The sequence below is a fragment of the Lotus japonicus genome, chromosome 1 (genome assembly GCF_012489685.1).
Source record: "Lotus japonicus ecotype B-129 chromosome 1, LjGifu_v1.2".
NCBI classification, from domain to species: Eukaryota; Viridiplantae; Streptophyta; class Magnoliopsida; order Fabales; family Fabaceae; genus Lotus; species Lotus japonicus.
Window position 1 is genome coordinate 115,882,539 of NC_080041.1, and position 23,072 is coordinate 115,905,610.

The 23,072-nt window shown below is 33.2% G+C and overlaps 2 protein-coding genes across 3 annotated transcripts; one reads left to right on the plus strand and one right to left on the minus strand.

Moving 5' to 3' along the window:
* The first annotated feature begins 1,666 nt into the window (after positions 1-1,666).
* LOC130729596 (protein ZINC INDUCED FACILITATOR-LIKE 1-like) lies at positions 1,667-11,326 on the plus strand. The gene is made up of 18 exons (XM_057581402.1): positions 1,667-1,749; positions 1,831-2,008; positions 2,271-2,311; positions 2,732-2,792; positions 2,886-2,988; positions 3,080-3,182; positions 3,344-3,397; positions 3,493-3,555; positions 6,136-6,185; positions 6,303-6,378; positions 6,587-6,775; positions 6,856-6,943; positions 9,406-9,491; positions 9,585-9,692; positions 9,960-10,004; positions 10,104-10,192; positions 10,692-10,735; positions 10,813-11,326. The coding sequence occupies exons 2-18, from the start codon at positions 1,861-1,863 to the stop codon at positions 10,923-10,925; spliced, it is 1,461 nt and encodes a 486-aa protein (XP_057437385.1). The 5' UTR covers positions 1,667-1,749; positions 1,831-1,860; the 3' UTR covers positions 10,926-11,326.
* A 1,130-nt stretch (positions 11,327-12,456) lies between these two features.
* Positions 12,457-18,749, minus strand: LOC130729595 (probable 2-isopropylmalate synthase). Of its 2 annotated transcripts, XM_057581400.1 has the most exons (12): positions 17,977-18,747; positions 17,546-17,759; positions 16,399-16,479; positions 15,148-15,240; positions 14,971-15,057; positions 14,655-14,755; positions 14,508-14,541; positions 13,963-14,037; positions 13,712-13,795; positions 13,472-13,606; positions 12,829-12,941; positions 12,457-12,704 (listed from the first exon to the last, which is right to left on the minus strand). In XM_057581400.1, the coding sequence occupies exons 1-12, from the start codon at positions 18,513-18,515 to the stop codon at positions 12,617-12,619; spliced, it is 1,644 nt and encodes a 547-aa protein (XP_057437383.1). In that variant the 5' UTR covers positions 18,516-18,747; the 3' UTR covers positions 12,457-12,616. The 2 variants fall into 2 exon arrangements, with proteins under 2 accessions (XP_057437383.1, XP_057437384.1); XM_057581401.1 differs by lacking the exon at positions 16,399-16,479 and having other exon boundaries at positions 17,977-18,749.
* Positions 18,750-23,072: the final 4,323 nt, after the last annotated feature.

Consider the following 23,072-nt stretch of genomic DNA (forward strand, 5'->3'; position numbering starts at 1 on the left):
ACAACTAACCAATATAATCCATTAATTTGTTATCTCATAATTAAATTAGAGTTTAAAAACATTTAAAATTAAAAATAAAGAGATTGTAATGGGATACAAGTTTCAATCATTGATTTTCAATTTTTTTCTATGTGTTCCTTTTCAAGTTATTGGGCGAATGATATGTCCTTCTCTATTACTTAATTTGAAATTGAATCCTTGATTAGGATCTGGTAGGTCAATGTCCAAATTATAATTCAATTTGTGGAATAAGACAATAAAAACAGACAATCACAAGTTAAACATTTGGTTGGGGGCAGATGGTGGCAAATTAGTTAGATGAAATTTTAGGCAAGCAGTAATTTAATACATGAATAGTATATTACTCATACATTTGATGAGAATTATGTGGGGGAAAATGCTCCATAAGTGGCAACGTGCATCCGCCTCTTCTCGGACTCTTTATCTATTATTTTAAAATTATAATTCAAAGATGAAACCACAACTCATAAGTGTTCATTCAACTATTTTCTCTCACTCATTGAACATGCCTCTACTACTAAGAACCTTCTCTATTTATAACCGTCTACCTAAGGTTTGGTGCATCTAGCCTCCCTTTAATTTACCCTATTAAATAGCATATTCCTTTGAATCATTCCGAAGTATTATTTTAAAAGATCAAACGCTTAACATTTGAATCCTTTAATTATGTATGGCTTAATTGCAACTTTGGTCCCTGACGTTTACCAATTCCATGATTTTAATCTCCCACCTAATTTAATTACACGGATAGCTCTGACTTAGCTGGTCGTCTGCAACGTTGGTCCTACCGTTTATTTGTTAATGGAGAAGGTTTAGTGGATGGTCACTTAGCTGATGTGGAAGTTGAATTGGAGAGAGAAAGAGACCAGCAACCGATTCAATCTTCTTCCTTGCCTCCAGGGATTCGTTCGTTCTTTATCTCTTCCCTTTTCGCTCAATCTCAAGCTTCGAAACATCTTCCTCACGGTGCTCTGTTTTTTAAGGAGGAAGAGGGTAGAAGATGACCGTTGCAGGTCTCACGTGCAACTCGCATGCTTCCTCTCTCTTCAATCCTTCTTTCTCTCTCCAATTGGACATTCACGTAAGCCTCATCCGTTAACAAATAAATGGCAGGACCAACGTTGCAGACGACCAGCAAAGTCAGGGACCATCTGTGTAATTAAATTAGGTGAGGGACTAAAATCGTGAAATTGGTAAACGTTAGGGACCAAAGTTGCAATTAAGCCATTATGTATTGATCATTCTCTAGAATTATCTAATTTTGTTTTTAGAATTTATTATTATTTTCGGATTTATTTAATTAATAATTATTATAATTTTTCGAAAATTTTAATTAATTATTATTATTATTATTATTATTATCATAATTTTGAGTGTTGATATTTATATATTTTAGATATAAAAGCTATATTAAGTTAATATTATTAAGGTATGATAAAATTAGGTGTTCAGTAGAAAACAGCACAGAGCAACCAAAGCCACACAATAAAGTTTTGCCACGAGGAAACTTTATACTAAATTTTTTGTTGAAGTATCGGAAAATGGAATCTTCACGTGGTGGCCCAATGCAGTCAGATCTGTAACAATTTCTAAATAAATGTATGTATTTTAATAATTAATATCTCACTCATTTATTATTTATATAGTCCAAGAGAAATGAAAAAGAAAAAAAACAAAACAAAACATTCCCATGAAATTGGAGCTCCAAGAGACTCTCCTGTAATAGCTGTATGTTTGTTTTCTCAACCTTTTGGGTTTTTCCCTTCTTTCTGATTATTCATTTTTATTTTTTATGCTGCACATGTGAAGTGTTATAGATAAGAGGGACACTTCACAAACATGGAGAATCAGATTATGAAAGAGCCATTGTTGGAGAAGAAGTACTATAAGGACTGCCCAGGTTGTAAGGTGGATCAAGCAAAAGAGCTGAAAAAGGGTGCATCAGTTCTAAATCTTTTAATTATATGGATGTTGATGATATGTGCATGTAAGCATTTTACTCTAATTTCATTTTAATCCTTTTGGCAAAAACTGTAATATTACCAGTGTTTCTGTATCTTAGATGTCTGGAATTGTGTGAACCTAGCTCAAAAGAGGAGTGTCCTATCTGGGTGGGTGGTGTGGGAAAATTGAATTTAATAATGTTTTATGGAATTTTCAATCTAATATATATTTTGAAAAGATAAAATAAATAAGTGTTTGATGTCTTCCTCTAACAGTTGAACTGTCTTTTTATCTGTCTTGTGCAGCACTACCTATATCATGTCTCTATCCATTCCTATATTTCATGGTGAGTTTAACTATCTAGCTACTATGAACAGCTGGGGATTTAATTTTTATATATTGAGTATTTCAAGTTGAAGTTCAATTTCAGTTTATATTTTATTTTAGAGATAAATTAAAAGTGATTGTCGATTGCTTCCTACTGAACATATACACTAGTATTAATCAAATATATTGATCTATTCCCATGTCGTTTTGTTCATTTTAAAGGATGAATCAGTACTAACATTAATATGAAGATTAATTTTCTTCACTATATGAACTACCCTTCACAGTTTTCCGCACTATACCATGTCCTGTTTCCTCTCAACAACACTTTTGCAGAGTGACTGATAACTGCAATTACTCTAGTTGAATCAATAAGTACACTGATGCACATAATATACATTATACATACTCAATAATATAATGCAACATTTATTTTCAGGTAAAGGACTTCAATGTTGCGAAAACAGAGGCTGATATTAGTACTTATGCTGGTTATGTGGGTAAGATTACTACTTTTTGTATTTCTTTCCATTCTTTCAAGTCTAATTCTGTCCTTCATATAGTGATACATGTATGATTGAAAAATGTTGTAGGATCGACATTGATGCTTGGTAGAGCCTTGACATCTGTAGGCTGGGGATTGTTTTCTGATCGTTATGGTAGAAAACCTGCTTTAATTGTTGGGGTTATGTCAGTGTGAGTACTATATATTGGATTTGTCATTTTGTCAATGAAATAATGGATGCTTTCTTTTAGTAATGTTCTATCAATGTTTCCTTCATTTCAGTATCATTTTCAACACACTATTCGGCCTTAGTACAAATTTTTGGATGGCCATTATCACCAGATTTCTTCTAGGATGTGGTAATGGTATAATTGGACCAGTAAAGGTACGTTTTTTGTGCAGTTCAATTTTCATCCACCAGTAACATAACAGAACACATTTTCTGAATTTACACACATGGATACATGACTGTTTGAATGACTCAAATTCATATATATATATATATATATATTCACATATATTTATATTAACTCCTTTATTTAACAGGCATATGCTACTGAACTTTTTAGAGAAGAGGATCAAGCTATAGGACTCTCTACAGTAATTATGCCTCATCATCAACTCTAGTTATCAATTGTGACTTCTCATAACTGCATTTCCATCATAATAATTTGAAGTGTGATATTGTTTCATAGGTCAGTGCAGCTTGGGCTATAGGCCTGATTATTGGCCCAGCATTGGGAGGCTATTTGGCTCAGGTACTGTGGTTACTTTTTTGCCTTTAGAAGTATAAATGCATCTTGCAAAAAGTCTTGAATTTAGTATATATGCACATAAGAATGAGAGTAAGAATAAAGATAACCATGAAACAATATGGTATATTGAAACAGTTATGAACCAACCTTACAATTCATGAGCCGATGGAAATTGGCAACTTGTAGGATCAACTTTTTGGCTATATAAGAAGCACTTGGATTTAAAAGAAAGTAAGCTTTTGTGAGACTTTTTGTGAACTGAGGTTTATGCCATAAAAATCCAAACTATTGTTCTGTGTGAGAAACTAAGTGTATTGAGGTTTTGGGTATAGACTATAGAGTGTGACTGCTTTTGTTTTTTGTTAACTCGGTTATTTTAGTAAACAAATAAGAGAATTCACAGGGAAATCAGGGGACTAGATTCGTAACCTCGAGTTATTATCAGTGAAAATGTATGTGTTTTGTGAAGTGCATGAATGTGAAATAAAGCGTTCGATTGGTGTAGAAAACAATAAAGATCAAATGAAAAGAAAGATCAAAAAGCAAAATGAAAGGCAAACGAAAATGAAAAACTAAAGGTTTAAATACTCTGGAGGTCCCTGAAATTGTCTCCTATACAAAAATAAGTCACTGAAAAAAAATTCGGATTCCGAATCCATGGAATTTTTGTTTTAATCAGAATAGCTCCCTACTCGTGTTTCCGGCCTACGTGGTTTAATTTTTGGTGAGCCAATAATTCCACGTGACTTTTATTTTTTTTTAAATACTAATGGATTAAAAAATATAAAATTAAACATTTAAAATTAAAATTAAAATCTTATTAACCTAATTAACCCTAAATCCCTAAATCTAATTAACCTAAATCCCTAAATCACTAACAATCAGGTTAGTGACCCCTTTCCTCAATAAGATTTTAATTTTAAATTTATGTTTTTAATTTTATTTTTTTAATCCATGTGTATTTAAAAAAAAATATAAAAGTCACGTGGAATAATTGACTCAGCAAAAATTAAGCCACATAGGCTGGAAACACGAGTAGAGACCTATTCTGAATAAAAAAAAAATTTCAGTGATTCGAAATCATAATTTTTTTTTCAGGGACTTATTTTCGTACGGGAGATAATTTCAGGGACCTCCAAAGTATTTAAGTCAAAACTAAAATTGCATAGAATTGAAAAGGTGGTTCATACAGGGCGTACTTTTAGGCATTCTTGTGATCATTGTATGTCACCTGTATAGGATGTATATGTAGCTTTTTAGGGAGTTGCTTCGAGTGGTGATTTGCGAACCCTTATTACATTGTGCTTACTACTATTTATAGAGGAGATTTAAAACTACTTCTAAGCCGGCAAGTTACAGAATCTTCACACGTGTCCTTCGACGTGAAGAACTTCCCATTGGTTGCTTCGTTGCCTTTAGATTGTGTAACTGCTCCTTTGGTGTGGTTTCCATGTCTTTGATTCGAAATCTGCTAGTCTTCACTGAATGTTTGTGATTTTCACTAAGTAGTGGAAGAACGAGACTTTGACCTTCGACCTTCGATCTAATCTGAGCACTTAGTCAATTTATGAATTAGAATCTGAAAATTCTATCTCATGGCCTTGACCTGTGAAGGTCTTCCCCGTATTCCTACCATCGACCTATTCTTCGGTCTTGGTAAAGTTTCAGGTTAACTGTTTCATAAATCCTTTGTTAATATAAGATTTTCCTAGTCTAGGCAAAAACTGATGTGTTTCTTTCTTTAGATTATTATTTCTCCACCGTGTAATTTCTACTTCTGCACGTACGTACAAATTCTTAACTAGTGGCATCAGAGCAATTTGTTTCTAATAGATCTTGGTCCTCTTGATGACTTCTCTAAAGTTTGAGATAGAGAAACTTGACAGGGCAAATGCCTTAATCTTTGAAAGGTTAAGGTGGAGTTTCTTGGCCAGTGGGATTGTCAATCGACCATTATTGCCGAAGGTGGGTTGGGGTGATGCTAAGCATGTCAATGCAGAATGAAAAGCACATAGTACGATATTATTTTCCGTGACTGATAATGTGCTGCGAGTGATAGGCAAGAAGATAAGAACTCTATGAGTAGAATTGGAGAGCAAGCATGCACAACAAAAATCACTGAGCTCAAATCAAAAGAGGACTTTTGGAATCATTAAGCTCAAATAAAAACAGGGTATTGTTACAGGGCTTAAAGCCTGGCATGTGCCAACCCTAGGTGGTAGTTTATGTTGATTTTGATTATGCAGGTGACTTAGGCAAAAGACTTTCAATGACGGGTTATGTCTTTACAATTTTGGGCTGCACAGTGAGCTGGAAGGAAACATTGCAGTCAACAATTGCATTGTCAACTAAAAAGGTTGTATGCATGGCACTGAGTAGCTGTAAAGATATGATAATCTTAATCTAAAAGAAACCAAAATAAAATATCAACTCCTAAAATAAATATAACCTCCTAAAATAAACTAAAACTAGATATTAAGAAACCAAACAATGTATTTGTCTGTGTATAAGTAATGGCACACAATATTTATGTGCAGTTTTTCCATTTGCACCTCTAATACTAAGGGAAATTTCTTATTGCAGCCCGTAGTGAAATACCCGCACATATTTCCAAAGGACTCTTTTTGGGATAAGTAAGTGGAATTCTTCTGCAGTTTATTTGATTTAGGCTCCCATCTTTGTCTTTCTATCATTTTATCATTTAATAATATGTGAATTTTTATTTGTCAAAAATACAAATCATTTTGCAGGTTTCCATACTTTTTGCCCTGTTTTATAATATCAGGACTAGCAATTCCAGTTCTTATAGCCTGTATTTGGATTCCGGTATGTAACACAATTAAGTTCAAACATATCTGCTCATTAGCCAGCATGTTTCTATTAATGTTTTGTGGATTTTAGTTTTAACACTTTTATGATGATATTTTTGGGTGATTTTGTCTCTTTTACCCTACTTATTTTGTCTTCATTGTTTGCACGGTCTTGTATGTCTTACGGTCTCCTTCATTGATAAATTTTTTTAAATTACTTGCAGGAAACACTTCATAATCACAAAGGTGGAAATGAGTGCACAGATGATGCTGAAGCTTTAGAAAATGGAAGCAATAGGATTAACAAAGGAAATACAACCCAAAAGAATGAAAACCTCTTAATGAATTGGCCCTTAATGTCGTCTATCATTGTTTATTGTATTTTCTCACTTCATGACATGGCTTATACAGAGGTATCATTTTTACCCAATGAGGTTATCCATATATCTATGCTTTTATAAGTAATAAAATTCATTCCTTTAATTGTCTTCAGGTTTTCTCTTTATGGGCTGTCAGTCCACCAAGCCTGGGGGGTTTGAACTTCACAACTGATGTTGTTGGTAATGTTCTTGCAATATCAGGTGCATCTCTGAAACCTATAATAATGGTTTATTAATGTTGGGCATATTTACTTCCTTACTAAATTTCCATCCATAAAGAGTACACATAAATTTATATGGATATATTTTCCGATGTACCAAAAAAAAAATCTATGGATATACATAGGGCCATAATTCAACTAACTTGGGTTTCCAAATATTAGTCAAATAATTATTAATACAAAAATCTAGTCATTTGTTCATGACAACAATAGTGTTTGTTTAGAGTATGAGTTCGTTGATCTTATTAATCTTGGATCCCATTCTCAATAGCTTTGTAGCTCTACATAAGTATGTTTTGGTATCAAATGACTTTTTTGTCACATAACATATCATGCATGTGCTTAAGGGCCCGTTTGGTGGTTATGACAAGATATAATATGTGAACATGATAGCAAAAAGATAGGATAAAAGCATGATAGACTCTTATCTTATCCTGTGTTTGAGGTGCATATGATAATGACATGATATGATAAGGAAAAATGTATCAAATTTATATTTGAATAAAAAATACATTTAAAAATTGATCATTCTATTAAATTTAAAATTTTATACATTTTCATGAATGAGTGTATATTTTAAAATAACTAAAATTAATTTAAATTTTATTAATTAGTCTATTTTGTTGTTTTGAAAATAACCTATATTTTAAATAAAATTATGAACCAATTGGTTTTCATTTAGTTGTGACACGTGATAATTAACAATAAAAGTTAACTAAATTAAGAATATTATTGTTTTAAAAGTACTTTATATTTAAATTATAATTTATTATATAAGAAGATAAATAATTTTAAATAATAGGATATGAAAATAGAAAATTAGTCTATTACTATTAAAAAATCAATATTTGTAACTAATTGGTTTTCACTTAATTGTCACACGTGATAAATAATAAAAATTAACTAAATTAAAAATATTTTTATTTCAAAAGTAATTTATATTTAAATTATTATATACGTAGATACATATTTTTTAAATAATAAGAGATGAAAATATTAAATTAGTCTATTATTATTATTAATAAATCAATATTTGTAAGTGAGTAGTCTAATTTACTATTTATGAATAATAATTTTATTTTTTCTATTTTAGTTAAATTAATATTTTATATTTATTAGTTAATATTATTATAAATGATATAATATTAAAATAAATTAATTTTGGAGTTAGGATACTGAAAGAAAATATATAACTGGTATCCTATCTTGTTCTATCCTGACTCACCCCTCAGGATAATTTTTACACATGATGGACATGATAAGATATGAGAAAAGATAGTGTTATCATATTTTGTTGGCGCAACAGATAACAACAGGTTTAATATTTTCATTTTGGGGGTCACTATGTATGATTTTATAATTATATAGACTTCTGTATTCATTTTTCCTGTTAAACTTTTATTCTATAATTTTGTAGCAAGGTTTTTTTTAGAGTTTAATGAATATGCATCGTTAGTGTAAAACAGTTTTACACTGACAACCAATCACAATATGCCATGTAGGAGAAAGAATAATTTTCATAATGTGTCGGAATTCAATTAGATGACTGTGGAAAATATGTTTACACTGACGGACGATGTTATTCTTTTAATTCTTCTTTTTATCTATTTATTAAGAAAATAGAGACATAAAAAACAAGCAAGTATACCATAGTTCAAAATTTTGATAAGTTTGGAACAGTAGTTTCATTGCCACTTGAATCATATTAAACTTATTCATTTGTTTCTACCCTTCTTTTAAAATTACTAATTATTTTTGTTTGCTAGTGATAAATGAATGTTGGGCCAAATAAAGGGTCAAATAAAGGAGATGGTTTAAAATTCGGGGGATAAAACTCCACATTGAACTTTAAAGAGCAAACCATAAGTGGGCCAAACACCACATCTTTCATCCAAAACATTAAGGAAATGGGTGTATGAGTCCTCACACTTATAAACCACTCAAACTTATCTTTATCTTCCAATGTGAGACTTACTCACACTTGATACACAACAATCTCCCCCTCAAGTGTGAGTCCATCTCAAACGAAAGTTGGGCTTGTACTCAAACAGAACCTTAGAGACCATCATTCTGGGCTTGTGCTCTCCTGAGTCTCAGAGGCCCATGGTCAAACAACCATCGGCTCTGATATCACATGTTGGGCCGAAGAAAGAGCCAAACAAAGGAGATGGTTTAAAACTCAGGGGATAAAACTCAACATTGGGCTTTAAAGAGCAATCCATAAGTGGACCAAACACCACATCTTTCACCCAAAACCTTAAGACAATGGGTGTATGAGTCCTCACACTTATAAACCACTCAAACTTATCATTATCTTCAAATGTGAGACTTACTCATACTTAATACACAACAATGAATATATGTTTACATTTCGCGCTAACCTTTTTATTTAATACCCTATTAAATAATTGATATTTAGTTTAATTACTCTCAAATTGTCAGGTCTTTTACTTATTATCTACCAGCTTACCCTATACCCATATGTGGAAAAAGCTTGTGGACCTATTCGGATTTCCCGCATTACAGGGGTTAGTTTTTATTTAATTGTGGCAACTTCTGCAATTCAGCATGTCATTATTTGTTATTTGAAATATGTATTGTTAATGAGCTACTGTATGCAGATCTTATCCATACCACTTCTGCAAAGTTACCCTTTTATAGCAATGTTGTCAGGCGTAACACTATACACTGTGATAAGTGTTGCTTCTATTCTGAAGAATATCTTGTCTGTAAGTACTCCTCTTTTTACATATTTAACCATTCATCATGCATGAGTAATAATGAGATTTTACAATAAACTGAACTATATTAAGTGCGATTCACTGTAGCATGTTTGGACTAGCATCTATAAGCTACTCAAATAAACTTCTGCCTAAACTTAATTTTGCTTTGAAAAATAATTGTAGAAGGATTTTCAAACAAGCAAGAGTCCAACTAAATTGATTTTTACAAGGTTCTCTATGTTACAAATGTGACTGACTTTATTTTTTTTTCAGATGACCATCATAACTGGTTTATTTATTTTGCAAAATAGAGCAGTGGTAAGTTTTCAAATAATTTTATTCTTCTTTTTTCCACAAGAAGTTTGAAATTGTTTTTTGTTAGGTCACCACCATATGACATGTTTATTTTGAAAACAGAAACAAAACCAGAGGGGGGCAGCTAATGGCATTTCTGTGACTTGTGTGTCCCTATTCAAAGCTATTGGCCCTGCTGTAGGTGGTGCCTTGTGAGTATTCCTTTGATCTCTTCCGCTTTTATTTGACTTGTTGTAATTTAAAATAGTGAATGTAGATCTCTTCAAGTGATGCTTGCTATAAAACTAACAGATTAATGTAAAGATTTTATATGTTTCATCACATAGATTGATTTGATTTATCTTCAGCTAAAACTTAATATTAAGTTTGTAAATGTTCAGGGTTTAAATCCACCACCAAAGCTAGTTCAAGGGTGACGATTGACTTATCTACCCTCTATAAGGACTTATTTAGATATATCTCTAACTAATATGGAGGACATCCTTAAACTTTTATCTGTCAATGTATACCTTGATCAATTATCTGTGTAATAAGAGTTCATAGAAATTACTTACTCTACTTTGATCAATTTTAAGTTGACAAATTTTTCAACAGTAGAAGTTTTAATACACATATTATCTGATTTAAAGTTGGATATTTTGAAAACAATCTTCAACTTTCTTCTTATTGTCTTGAATTTTGACAATCCAGATTAACTTGGACACAAAAGCGGATGCATGCTTCTTTCCTGCCAGGTATGATGTTCAACTAACTCGTTTGAGCCGATTCATATGTAATTACTTGCAACTTATAGTTATATATTTAATTGCAGGCACACATATGATCTTCTTTATAATGAATTTAGTTGAAGGACTTGGAATACTAATGATGTTTAAACCATTCCTTAATGAAGAGAAGAAAACACACTCAGATATGTTACACTAACATCAATAAACTTTGCCCGAGGCACCAAGGAAGGGTTCCATTATTGAGGACGATGAGGGTAACTAGGTTCTCTACTTTGTCATCAATGGGACGATTGGTTTTGTACGTAATATATAAGGTTGTTGCGGTGCTTTGTGAAAAAAGAAGAATGAACAAGACAGAAATCGGAAAAGCATGGGGAAAGAATAAAGAGAAATACCATATGTTGTTGTGCTTATCGTAAGATGAAGGTGACATAATTGCATTTTACTTCTGGCTTTGTAATACATAAAGTTGTTGTTTGCTTTGTGAAAAAAATAATGAACAAGACAGAAATCGGAAAAGGAGGAGGGAAAGAGTAAAGAGAAATACCAAATGTTGCTATGCGTTTCTTAAGATGAAAGTGACATACTCACATTCTACTTCTGATTTAATAATAGATTAGGCCTAAGCTACTTATAAAAGTACATTTTAGTTCGGCTGAAAAAAGTGAAACCAAGAAGAAAAACATAACGCTGTGTTTCAAATGTTTATGTTAAAACTACCCTTAGGTTCTGAAATCCATTCATACCAAGAGAAATGAAATCCCTTGATCCTCCCCTTAAGCCAAAGCCATGCTTGATGTTGAGCTCTTTCTAACAGAACCATCCCTTCTTGTATCGTCCCACTGTTGACAATCAAACCGTTCCAATGGTTCCAATTCCTCCAAGCTACCGCGAACCACACGAATTGGAACATCAGATTCTGCTTCAAGTTCATGAAGGGACAGTAGTGTTGTAACAAGAGAGCATGGGAACAAATGGGGCAACACGCTTCCTCTGCTGATAAAATGATCTTTCTCTTGTGAAGGTTAACTCTAGAAGGCAAGCAATCTAGCACAATTCTCCAAACGAATATGGAGATATTCGAAGGAGCGCCCAGTCTATTAGAATATAGCTAGAGTGCAAGGACCAAATCTTCAAATACTTCCTAGTTAGTTAGAAGAGTTAGTCTTGTGTATAAGTATCAGTGTCTTTGTAATGTTCAATTAACTTTTTACAATGTAAACCTTTACTCTTTGCTATGGCTTCTATTAGCTTTTGGGTTTACAACTTTATCACAGTTCCCAAACAAAATGAAAAATGGGATCTGTAAACTCATTTGAAGAAGCCCGTAAAAACTTGTAAGCTGTTTGTACTGTGTATTGGCCCTCCGGATTTGCTGTCCAGCTCCAAGAATCATTGGTATCCTCCGACAATGGCACACTCTCAAGCAAGTTACACAGATCTGCCACTAATAAGTTCTCCCGAGTGCTTGGATTCCTCCTCCTTATAAAAGACCAAGTCCATACACCTTCCACCCTCTTTCCCAAGTTTAATATGAGTTCATTCTTCTGCAAGAGATAAGTGATAGAGCTTACAAAAGCTAATATTTAGAGGAGTCCCTCCACACCAAGAGTCCTTCCAAAACCGGGTTAAGTTCCCATTCCCCACTCTCCGGCACACCCCATTATCAAACCAACAGCCCCCCTCATCACCCGCAAAACATAATTTAAAAATATCCCGCCACCAAATTGAATCATAAGATAATTTTATTACAAAATGGGAACAGATTTGAATCTGAAATTATTAACAAACTTATGAGTCTGTTTGTTTAGCTGAGTACGCCTACAACATTAATACAAATTGTCGACTTTATTATTCAGAAATCGGATTTCTTGTAGGAGATATGAATCATTGGTAGAAACGTAACATGTTGTTTAATGCTGAAAGATAAGCCTCAACACTAGAAACAACCACATCTGTTCCACCTCCAGTCCCACTACAAAAACAAAATGTCAATGTTGTATAAGCACGATTGGAAAAAACAGAAATTACTATCAATATACATATTTGCTTATCAAAAAAAATAAAACAACTAGCTATAGTTGTTGGATTCAAAATACCTGAATATTGGATGATTCATATCTTCATGGGAAATTTCAACACTTGTAGTAGCAGTTGCATCCATGCATCCTGTGATTGCACCTAGTGTGTACTTGACAAGTTTTACCGGTTCCTACATTAAGTAATATCATATTCCTCCATCATGTATACCAATAGTGATATACAATAAATCACCTTAAAATATTTAATTTAATCAATTGCTTTCATTCATAATAACGTTAGCTATTAGTTATTGAAATCAGAGGAAGCTTAGACAACCTCTGCTGCAGTACTCTGCAGAGGATCTAGACTAAACAAAACAATGAAGAGGAGAGCTACCAATACTTATTTCAGCACGCTCTCTTTTATAGGTTGAAATTCATGTGCGGTCCACAAAATTATATGGGTCTCATATCTAATTTCATTTTAAGTGATAAAAGAGATAATGTTGGAAAGATAGAGCCAAAGTGAGTGTTTACTTGTGTTGAATTTTAAAAAATTAAACCAATCACAAGAAATTGTGTTAGGGGTATGTTTAAAATAGTGTGTTGCTAGCATTTCTCTACCATAAAAATGGTTAAATGCTACACATGCAAAGAGGTGTCCACTATAGCTTTCAAAATCAAACAAAATGGAGCACAAGTCACTTAATGAATTTCAAACCTTGACAATGTGATTAATAGCCTTATAAGCTGAATCCACGGGTCCTGTACCAATGGAACAAGCAAAATGCATGCTTCCATCTATTGAGAAAAGTTTGACAGTGGCAGTTGAAAATCCCACAGTTCCACAAGTCACCTACATCGATAGATTTGATTAGTTCAATTTTTGTTTAATTGTTTCAAATAATCAAAAGCCATTTGATCAAATATCTAGTTTCAAATTAAGCATTGTTTAAATCACCTGCAAATCACCAAGCCTCCAAATAGGTTGTGCATCCAATGCTTCATTAGACACTAGAGCTCTGAGGTCTGCATCAGTAATTCTCTAAGGACATGAAACATTAAAGTCAAATAATCAGAAGATAAATATGTCTGAATAGTGAATACAAATAATAAAATATAATTATGCTTTGAATTTAATGGAGGGATTATTTCTCATGTGTGGTTGTTGCAAATTCAAAAGGAAAAAAGGAAATAATACTAGTACTTAACCTTCTTTGTTTCGGCCACTGCTTTGAATTGCCAAAATACACTCTCAACTTCAGTATCCTTAAGTTTATAGCCGAGCTGTAATAATAAAGATTAATTCATGAAACATAGAAACACTAAAATACACTATTCACCGTCAAACAACTAATTATTTCAAAAGTTTAAACTGGTTAAAGCCTCATGAATAAATGATTTAATATTATTATTTCTAACATGTGTCATCACACAAGAGCCTGTTTGAGCTTGTTTGTTTGGGCTTGATTGCGGAGAATGCACAAGTTCAATTATCATGTGCTTTAATTCAACTTTTTATTAGAAAAATAGGGGGTGACAGTGACTCTGATATCATGTGCTTTAATTCAACTATCATGATCTAAATAACTGCAATGATTGAATTATGAACCGCGTAACTAGTGACAGTGACTCTGATATCATGTGAAACAACTACTATGCTAAAAACTTAAGCTATTAGCTAAGAGTCATATGAATGATTATATTATTATTTGATTTATTTCTGTACGTTGACTTCAAGTGCAATGCTTGAATACCTCTTCAAGTCGATTTCTCAATGCCTGACGCCCACTGCATCAATTGGTATGCAAATGTTAACAAAAGGGATAAAACATATGAAAGAAATTAAAAGCCAAGTCAGTGATGTTTTACATGGACATTTGATGAAAAATTAAATGATTTACCTAAGCTTCCCCAATACAATAGTATCTCCAACGGATCTGTCAAGACCAATATCCTCAGGAGATATTATTTCATATGTACCTCTATGTTTTAGCATTCCATCCTGTGAAGAATAAATTATCGAAGAATGCTTTTATAAAAGCTTAGACTATAATTCATTGGATGAAAATGGAACATGTAAAAGGAATGAAAACAACTGATAATAACCCCTATATAGAACCACTTGTAGAAATAAGTCTTTAGAATATGTAAGTGAAAATTCATATATAAACATTAGTCTTTAGAAAGACAATGATAAATGGAATAAACATCACCAACCTGATGGATGCCACTTTCATGAAGAAAAGCATTAGCACCAACAAGAGCCTTGTGAGGCTGTAAATGTAGACCAGAGTATTTTTCAACCTATTCATAAAGATTATGAAAATTTTAGTTAAATAAAGGTAAGTAAAAGAGACCAAAAACTCAGAAAAAAGTAAGGTCTCGAAATAGAACCATCTTGCTTGTCTTTAATATGTGCCTTGTATTAATCCTAGTATGTAGACCGCCTAAGATATCATTCCCCCTGCATGTGAGGGCCATCACAACCTTGAATGAAAAAACAAAATGAGGAAATGAGTGATACCATATTATTGATAAAGTTTAAGACCATGTATTATTGAAGAAATTTTTCATATTTATAATTTATGTGCTTTTTATTTGTTTTGAGGTAATCAAGTTCCTTGGCAAGTATCGACCTCGATCTATTTTCATTTCTTTTGGCTTATTTGACACAATTCTACCTGATTTGGATGATAAAAAATTGTAAATCTTAAAAAATATAGTGAGAAAAAAAAACAAAATCTTGAGAAAATTTCCCATCAACCGCCTCCAAGGAAAACATTTAGCGGTGGTTTCAATAAACCGCGGCTATGTAACCAACGCTAAATCCCGTGTTTTCTAGTAGTGTGTGGACAAGGTTCCCCACATGAACCAGAATCCAAGCTATAGAGTAAAAAACAAGCAAAAACAACATAACAAACAATAAAAGAAAAAACAGCAAAAAACAGAACAAAACTAAGATAAAAGAACAGCTAACAGGGGCAAGTAAAGCGACCAACTTAATCGACGAATTGGAACAATTGGAGGGGGAAAAATGTAGATTATAATCAAATTTGTTCCAGAAAAGTTAAACATGTAATGGAAAAATGACGATAATTATGTTGAGACTACAGACACGCTGATAGTAGTGGAAAAAAAAGAATTGGCTTTTATATGTTATTCACAACAACCTGATTTTCAAGGGAGCAGAAGACTTCATGGTTGTATTTTCTAGTGATGAATCCTCTAATATGTGTCTAATATGTTATTCAGGTGGTTAGAAGGTGTTGAAATGGCTGCTAGTTATGTATTTGATTACTTTGAAAATACGATGAGGTAGCAATCAATAGGGATCAATATCGAAGAGAAAATGGAAAGGATAATTTCAATTAGTTCATCTAAGACTTCAATTTGGAGTTTTTATTTCCTAAGCTCAAGGTTTGGAGATCAAATTAAGTGCAGAGACCGAACCTGGACTTCAATTTGAAGCTGCAATACCATTTTTTTTTCTTACAAAAGAAACAAGTTGCATGCAATACCAATCAAGTGATGAATTCTAATTATTTCACATAAATTAACTATTTGGACAGAGTGTACATTCAAATGAAATTTGCATAAGTACACTTCATTATTAATGCTTATGGATAAAAGAAGATTGCTACTTACCTCTTCAAGTGAAGCATTACCAGCCCTTTCACCGATACCATTAATTGTTACTTCCAATTGCCTTGCCCCATAACGAGCACCCTAAAAACAACAAAAAAATCGATTTTTTTTTCCAAAAAAAGGAAATGAAATGTCTACTTATAAAGTTTAGCTTTTTAAAAAATATTTTATTTTATTTTATAAAAATAATAATATATATATTTCAAAATATTATTTTTTATAAAAAAATTGGATATGTAGGTCATATCAAAAAATTGTTTTCTAATTTTCAAAATTAAAATAGTAAAAAAATGGGTTAATGGTCAAATTAGTCCCTAAGTTTTTTTTTTTGAAAGCAAAATATATTGATAGATAGTGTTGAGAAATATGTCCTCTCAACATGGGTACAGTAATCAAATTAAAGCAAGTCAATAAGTCGGCAAAGACCCAATTCAAACATAAAATACCTAAAAACACCTCGATGGCAACCCCACAAGCATACACACATGCTAAAACGCCTAACACAACGGACCCTAACAACACCTCAAAGAGACAAGATCAACCCAAGAACCACAACTAACTTCAAAGCACGAATCACAGTGACAGATGCAGCCATAAAACCCAAAGAAGAACAACCAAACCAAATAGAAGCTTCAAAAATCGCCAGAAGGAAAAGCAATAGCGTGGAGCGGCAACAAACATTAACAGCCAAATGGAACAAAAAACCCCAGACTCAACAACTCCACAGATCTACCCTGCCTCACCTGACCAGAAGCAAAAGGAGCAGACCGAAGAGCCACCAAAACCAAACAAAACCCACGACACCAAGTGTCCTGCAAACCTGACGCACCCACTCCTGACCAGGGCAACTAAACAGCCACTGCAACTTGTGGAATGGCATGGAGGAGACCCAGCCAAATCTGGAGGAAGCAGATTTGATTTTAGTCTCATTTGAGGAAAAATGACATTTTGTGGCAGTCTTTCTTATAGTTACTAGGGTTTTTTACGGCCACTAAACGTAATTTTTCTTCAGATGGGCTAAAATCAAATTTCCTTCCAAACTAAGAGACTAATTTGACCATTAACCCTAAAAAAATTATTTATTATAACTTGTTTTCAAGAAGCACGCGCGTGATGCTGTAACTGATAAAGTTGTGATTATATATACCTCAATGGTGTTAGAAGTAGCAAGTCCAAGATCATTGTGGCAATGGGTTGAAATGATAGCATTTTCTATCCCTGGAGTATTTTCTTTTATATCCGCAATCAGTTTTCCATACTCAAATGGCATTGCTATGCCCACAGTGTCAGGGATAGTCAAAGTTGTTGCCCCAGCCTTGATAACTTCTCCCAAAATTTGATAAAGAAACTCTCTGTCCGATCTAGTTCCATGCAGATAGAAGAATGCATATATAAAAAGTCAAATTTACTAGTATACTTTAAGATATACTTTTTTAGGTGACTTATTTTTGTTAAAGTAATTAAATAGTTATCTTGGTTTTCCTAATTAATATCGATTAGTTTAGTATATGTGAAATAAAAATATAATTGTCATTTTAATCACTAAATAATAACATGAATTAATTTAGTGCAACTAACCTTGCAGCATCTTCAGCAGCAAACCCGATGTCAGTACAACCTAAACTCCTGGCGTACTTCACCATGTCTCGTGCAATCTCAAGCACCTGATCTTTACTCTTTCTGAGCTTGAGCTCCATGTGAATGGGGCTGGTTGCTATAAAAGTAAGAATCCTTGGCCTTTTTGCATGCTTGAGAGCCTCCCATGTAGTGGCAATATCCTTCTCATTGCACCTGCACACTCCTCCAATGACAGGAACATACCCATCATCATCAGTCAAATTGCCAACCTCCTCAGCTATCATTTTCACAGCCATGAAATCCTCCTTTGACGCTGAAGGGAACCCAGCCTCGATGATGTCCACGCCAAGCTTCACGAGCTGCCGGGCAACCTCGAGTTTCTGGTCACGCGTCATTGCAGCGCCAGGGGCTTGCTCACCATCGCGGAGGGTGGTGTCCAAGATGCGCACGTAGGTTGAGTCCGGAATGCGGCCCGGAATGTATTCAGGGCGGTTACGTTTGATTCTACAAGATTCAATAATTGAAGTTATGCCTGCCATGGGATGGGATCGATGTATGAACTACTATTTCTTTCGTCAGCTCAAAGTATTCACTGCCGATACCGATTAATACCTTGTACTCACACTTAGTGGTAATCAAGTTACTGCAAAATACTCGTTTTTCTGTTATATATAGATATATGCAGGGACTCATATTATCATTGCTGGTAATGCTGGCTATTTAAATCCTTGCTGTGTATGAACGTGGGTTAGGTGGCACTAATTACTAGGACTGAATCTCTCCAGGTGTGCTTGTTGCAATAGTGGCCAAGTTTGTGTGGCTAGTATATATGTTCTGTTCATTATTGGCACAATGGAGCCTATTATTATATTTTAATGTTATATTTCCTTTGTCTTTAAAAAAAATAAATTCTTATGAGTGATAATCGAGACGCCAACGTTATTGTTTTTTTATAAGTCGAGCTTTTGTATTTAAATTTAGTACAAGGAGTGCTAACTTAAATTAAACAGGAAAAAAAGTGTCAATTGTCAAAATATAAATATAGATAGATAGAGATGCTAAAAGGAAAAGGGAAGGGGATAACAACAGCACTGGTCCACCCCTGCAACAAGCTTGACAACATTTTCAAGTCCCTCCGCTCACGACTCATTCATTCATTAGTGATGTGCTAGCTCACACCTAGGGGTGGAAATCGGCCGAGCCGAGTCAAGCTTTGCGTGGTCTAGGCTTAACCTGCATTTTTTTTTCGTGGCCCAAGCCTGGCCTGTGGCCTATTAATAGGCCAAATTTTATGGCTTGGCCTGGCCTTTTCTAGGGCCTGGCCTGGCCTACAAGCCTTCTTAAAAACCTATTTAACAGACAATTTTATCAAAAGAAGGTCATTAGACGGGCTAATAAGCCTTTTATATATCATTGCACTTTCTTTTCAAATAAAAAAAACCTGTATCATTGCATTTCAAAAACTAAACCTATATCATTGGAGGAGAGGTGGATTTGGCAGCGATAGATCGGTAGTGGCGGCTGGCTGCAGCCTGTGTCCTGTGTGGCTGAGGATGTGCTATGTTGAATATGTTTGGAACGTTTCTAACCTAGGTTAGGATAAGGACCTAGGGTTTTCTTTTATACTAAAGTATACATCAGTTTAAAAAAAAATTATATATAATTAAATTATATTTATTTATATTATTAATAAAAATAATATATACGTAGGCCGGCCTAGGCTAAATAGGCTTTTTAAATTGTTTGGACCTGACTTTTTTAGTTAAATAGGCCTTTTAAAAAGCATAAGCCTGACCTTTTTAATAAACGAGTCAGGCCGAGCCTCAGACGAGCCGAGCCATAGGCCCCTGACGAGCCGGCTGGCCTATTTCCACCCCTACTCACACCACACATCTCAAAAATGTGATTTGCTAGGCCGACCAAAAAAGCTCTATCTAACGTTATGGTTAAGTATGAGGTGAGCTAATAACCATATATGATTTCAGTTAGGATTAGTTACGTTGTTAACTTGTTATTACTTTAATGAGCCGCATATGTCGCTAGCTGTTAAAATTAGATTAAAGTGACCGATAATAAAATTTATTTCATGAAAAAATGCATTAAAAGTAGTATGTATAAAGGGTCTCCAACTCTTATTAATATACATAAGAGAGTATAGATCTTTTCCGATGTATTAAAAATAAGAGAGTATAGACATAAAAAGAGTGAGGGTTAAAAAACAGAAACTAAATTGAAATTATTGAAATAATTGCCCAATGGGGACAATTCAAGCTCCTCAATTTATTCCAGCAATAGCAAACCTTCCTCTGACACTAAGGCACCCACGGTCATCACATAGCCCTACATATTGCTACCCAACGAGAAACAAATTGTAGTACAAGAGCAGATATGTCGACATTTCCACCCTTAAACACCTTCATATTTCGGCTACACCACACGGTTGCTATCCAGATAATCCAACCTTTATTCTCTTCTCAACCCAAATTATAATTTAGTAAAAAAATCACAACTCAAACATTTTAGAACGTAAATATAGATGTTCACTATGGGGGGCAATGTAATACAATGAAACACTAAATGAAAACTAGATTAAAGTGATAAACAATAAAATCTATTTTATGAAAATGGATGTGTGTACGTGGGGGGAATATATTACAAGACAAGTAGAAGCTGGAAAAACATTTTGCCAAACAAGGGTGTGCAATAGACAATGCTTTCGGTGACAATCATTTTCGTCGTTAAAAACTTACAAAATCGTCACTATGAGTATTTTTTGACGAAGTTTGTAATCATCACTCGTTACTAATACTCAAGTCACTAAAACATTAGTGACAATTATTTTAAATCTCAGTACTAAGGTTGACTTTTATTGTGACTATAATATTTTCACTAATATTTATACGCAATAATGACAAAAAAAGTCGTCACATATGCAAATATCAATAGTGACAACTTAATCATCACTAATTATTTTGTAAATTTATGAAAAATACAAGTCCTCACAAATACAAGGTATTTATAGTGACTACTTAATCACCACTAATAATCTTATGCAATAATGACAAAATATAAGTCCTCACAAATACCACTACAATAAGAAAAAAGGTTAGCCAAAAGCCAACGCTATGATTGGTTTAGCGTCGGCTTATTGTCAGGGTTGTGGCTGACTCTACAAGAGTCAAAGCTAAAATTTAGAGTCGGCATTTTAGCAACTCTAAATTTAGCACTTTACAAAAAGCTGACACTAATATTTTTTTTTTTCCTGAATGAGAGTGATGTATATATTCTCATTATCTTTATATTTTAATAATCAAGTTCTGTTTATGCTAAATGGAGTATGCTAAGTGGAGTATCTACAATTGTCGGTGGCAGTAAGAAGGATTGCTGCTTCGTGTGTAATTTCCCCAACGAATGGTGGACATGAATCTTAAATTATTTGCTGTCTTACTACATTATTTGTGGGCTCAGGCAAGCATTTATTTATTATTAGATGATGTTGATTAAAAATTTTATTTTATGTTAAATGACGTACTATAAGTGGGGCTCTGATTTAAGACAGCAAATAATTTAAGATTCATGTCCACCATTCGTTGGGGAAATTACACACAAAGCAGCAATCCTTCTTACTGCCACCGACAATTGTAGATACTCCATTTAGCATAAACTAAAATCATTAATCAACGTCATCTAATAAATGCAGACTCCAAGGCAAGTTTTGTGCTGTTTTTTTGTTGTAAGGTTTGGTTACATTGTTTCTCGTTTTGTTGCTGTGTGTGTTGTGTGTGTTGCTTTTCTTCTGGTTTTGTTCTCTTCTGTACTATGGAGGCACCCTTATTAATATGACTAATCTATTATTTCCATTCTTTATTAACTGTTCACTTTGAAGAAAAAATGTGTTATTATATATCTATCCACTTAACATTTCAAGAAAACATTAAATAATATTTTTCCTATTAGTACCTTGTGTGAGCAATAAATAACAACTGCAACAAATGCTTGTTTGGTTTAGAATGACGAATGCAATTTATGAGAGGAGGGTGTAGTTGCCCCACGTAATTTTCATAAAATGTTCTAGTAATGTGTTTTTTTTAATAGTTTATCAATTCAATACAATTTCTACTTGTAGTATTCTTTTTAATAACAGAACTTGATTATTAAAATATAAAATAATGATATAATATATATATATCCCTCTCATCAGGAAAAAAATACATTAGTGTCAGCGTTTTTGTAAAGTGCTAAATTTAGAGTAACTAAAATGCCGACTCTAAATTTTAGCTTTGACCCTTGTAGAGTCAGCCACAACACTAACAATAAGTCGACGCTAAACCAATTGTAGCGTTGGCTTTTGGCTAACCTTTTTTCTTGTAGTAGTATTTGTGAGGACATATATTTTGTCATTATTGCATAAGATTATTAGTGGCGATGAAGTAGTCACTATAAATACCTTGTATTTGTGACGACTTATATTTGTCATAAATTTACAAAATAATTAGTGATGATTAAGTAGTCACTATTGATATTTGCAACTGTGACGACTTTTTTGTCATTATTGCGTATAAATATTAGTGAAAATATTATCATCACAATAAAAGTCAACATTAGTACTGAGATTTAAAAATATTGTCACTAATGTATTTGTGACTTGAATATTAGTGACGAGTGAAGATTACAAATTTCGTCATAAAATACTCATAGTGATAATTTTGTAAGCTTTTAATGACGAAAATGATTGTTACTGAAAACATTGTTTCTTGCACACCCTTGTTTGGAAAAATGTTTTTCCAGCTTCTACCTGTAATATATTGCCCCCCACGTACACACATCCATTTTCATAAAATAGATTTTATTGTTTATCACTTTAATCTAGTTTTCATCTAGTGCATTGTATTACATTGCCCCCATAGTGAACATCTATATTTACGTTTGAGTTGTGATTTTTTCACTAAATTATAATTTGGGTTGAGAAAAGGAATAAAGGTTGGATTATCTGGATAGCAACCGTGTGGTGTATTTGGAACTAATAATGATATATACACACCTCATTTTTTTTATAATAATAGAGGGCATACACACTTAATTTTTTAAACATTTCA

Coding starts and splice junctions, on each gene's coding strand:
- LOC130729595 (XM_057581400.1), bottom strand. CDS start 18,515: ATGGCAGGCATAACTTCAATTATTGAATCTTGTAGAATCAAACGTAAC. Junction 15,241..16,398: donor GTAATGCTTCACTTGAAGAG/GTAAGTAGCAAT, acceptor TTTTCATTCAAG/GTTGTGATGGCCCTCACATG. Junction 14,542..14,654: donor ATTGTATTGGGGAAGCTTAG/GTAAATCATTTA, acceptor CAATTGATGCAG/TGGGCGTCAGGCATTGAGAA.
- LOC130729596 (XM_057581402.1), top strand. CDS start 1,861: ATGGAGAATCAGATTATGAAAGAGCCATTGTTGGAGAAGAAGTACTAT. Junction 3,183..3,343: donor GTATAATTGGACCAGTAAAG/GTACGTTTTTTG, acceptor TTTATTTAACAG/GCATATGCTACTGAACTTTT. Junction 6,944..9,405: donor TAATGTTCTTGCAATATCAG/GTGCATCTCTGA, acceptor TCAAATTGTCAG/GTCTTTTACTTATTATCTAC.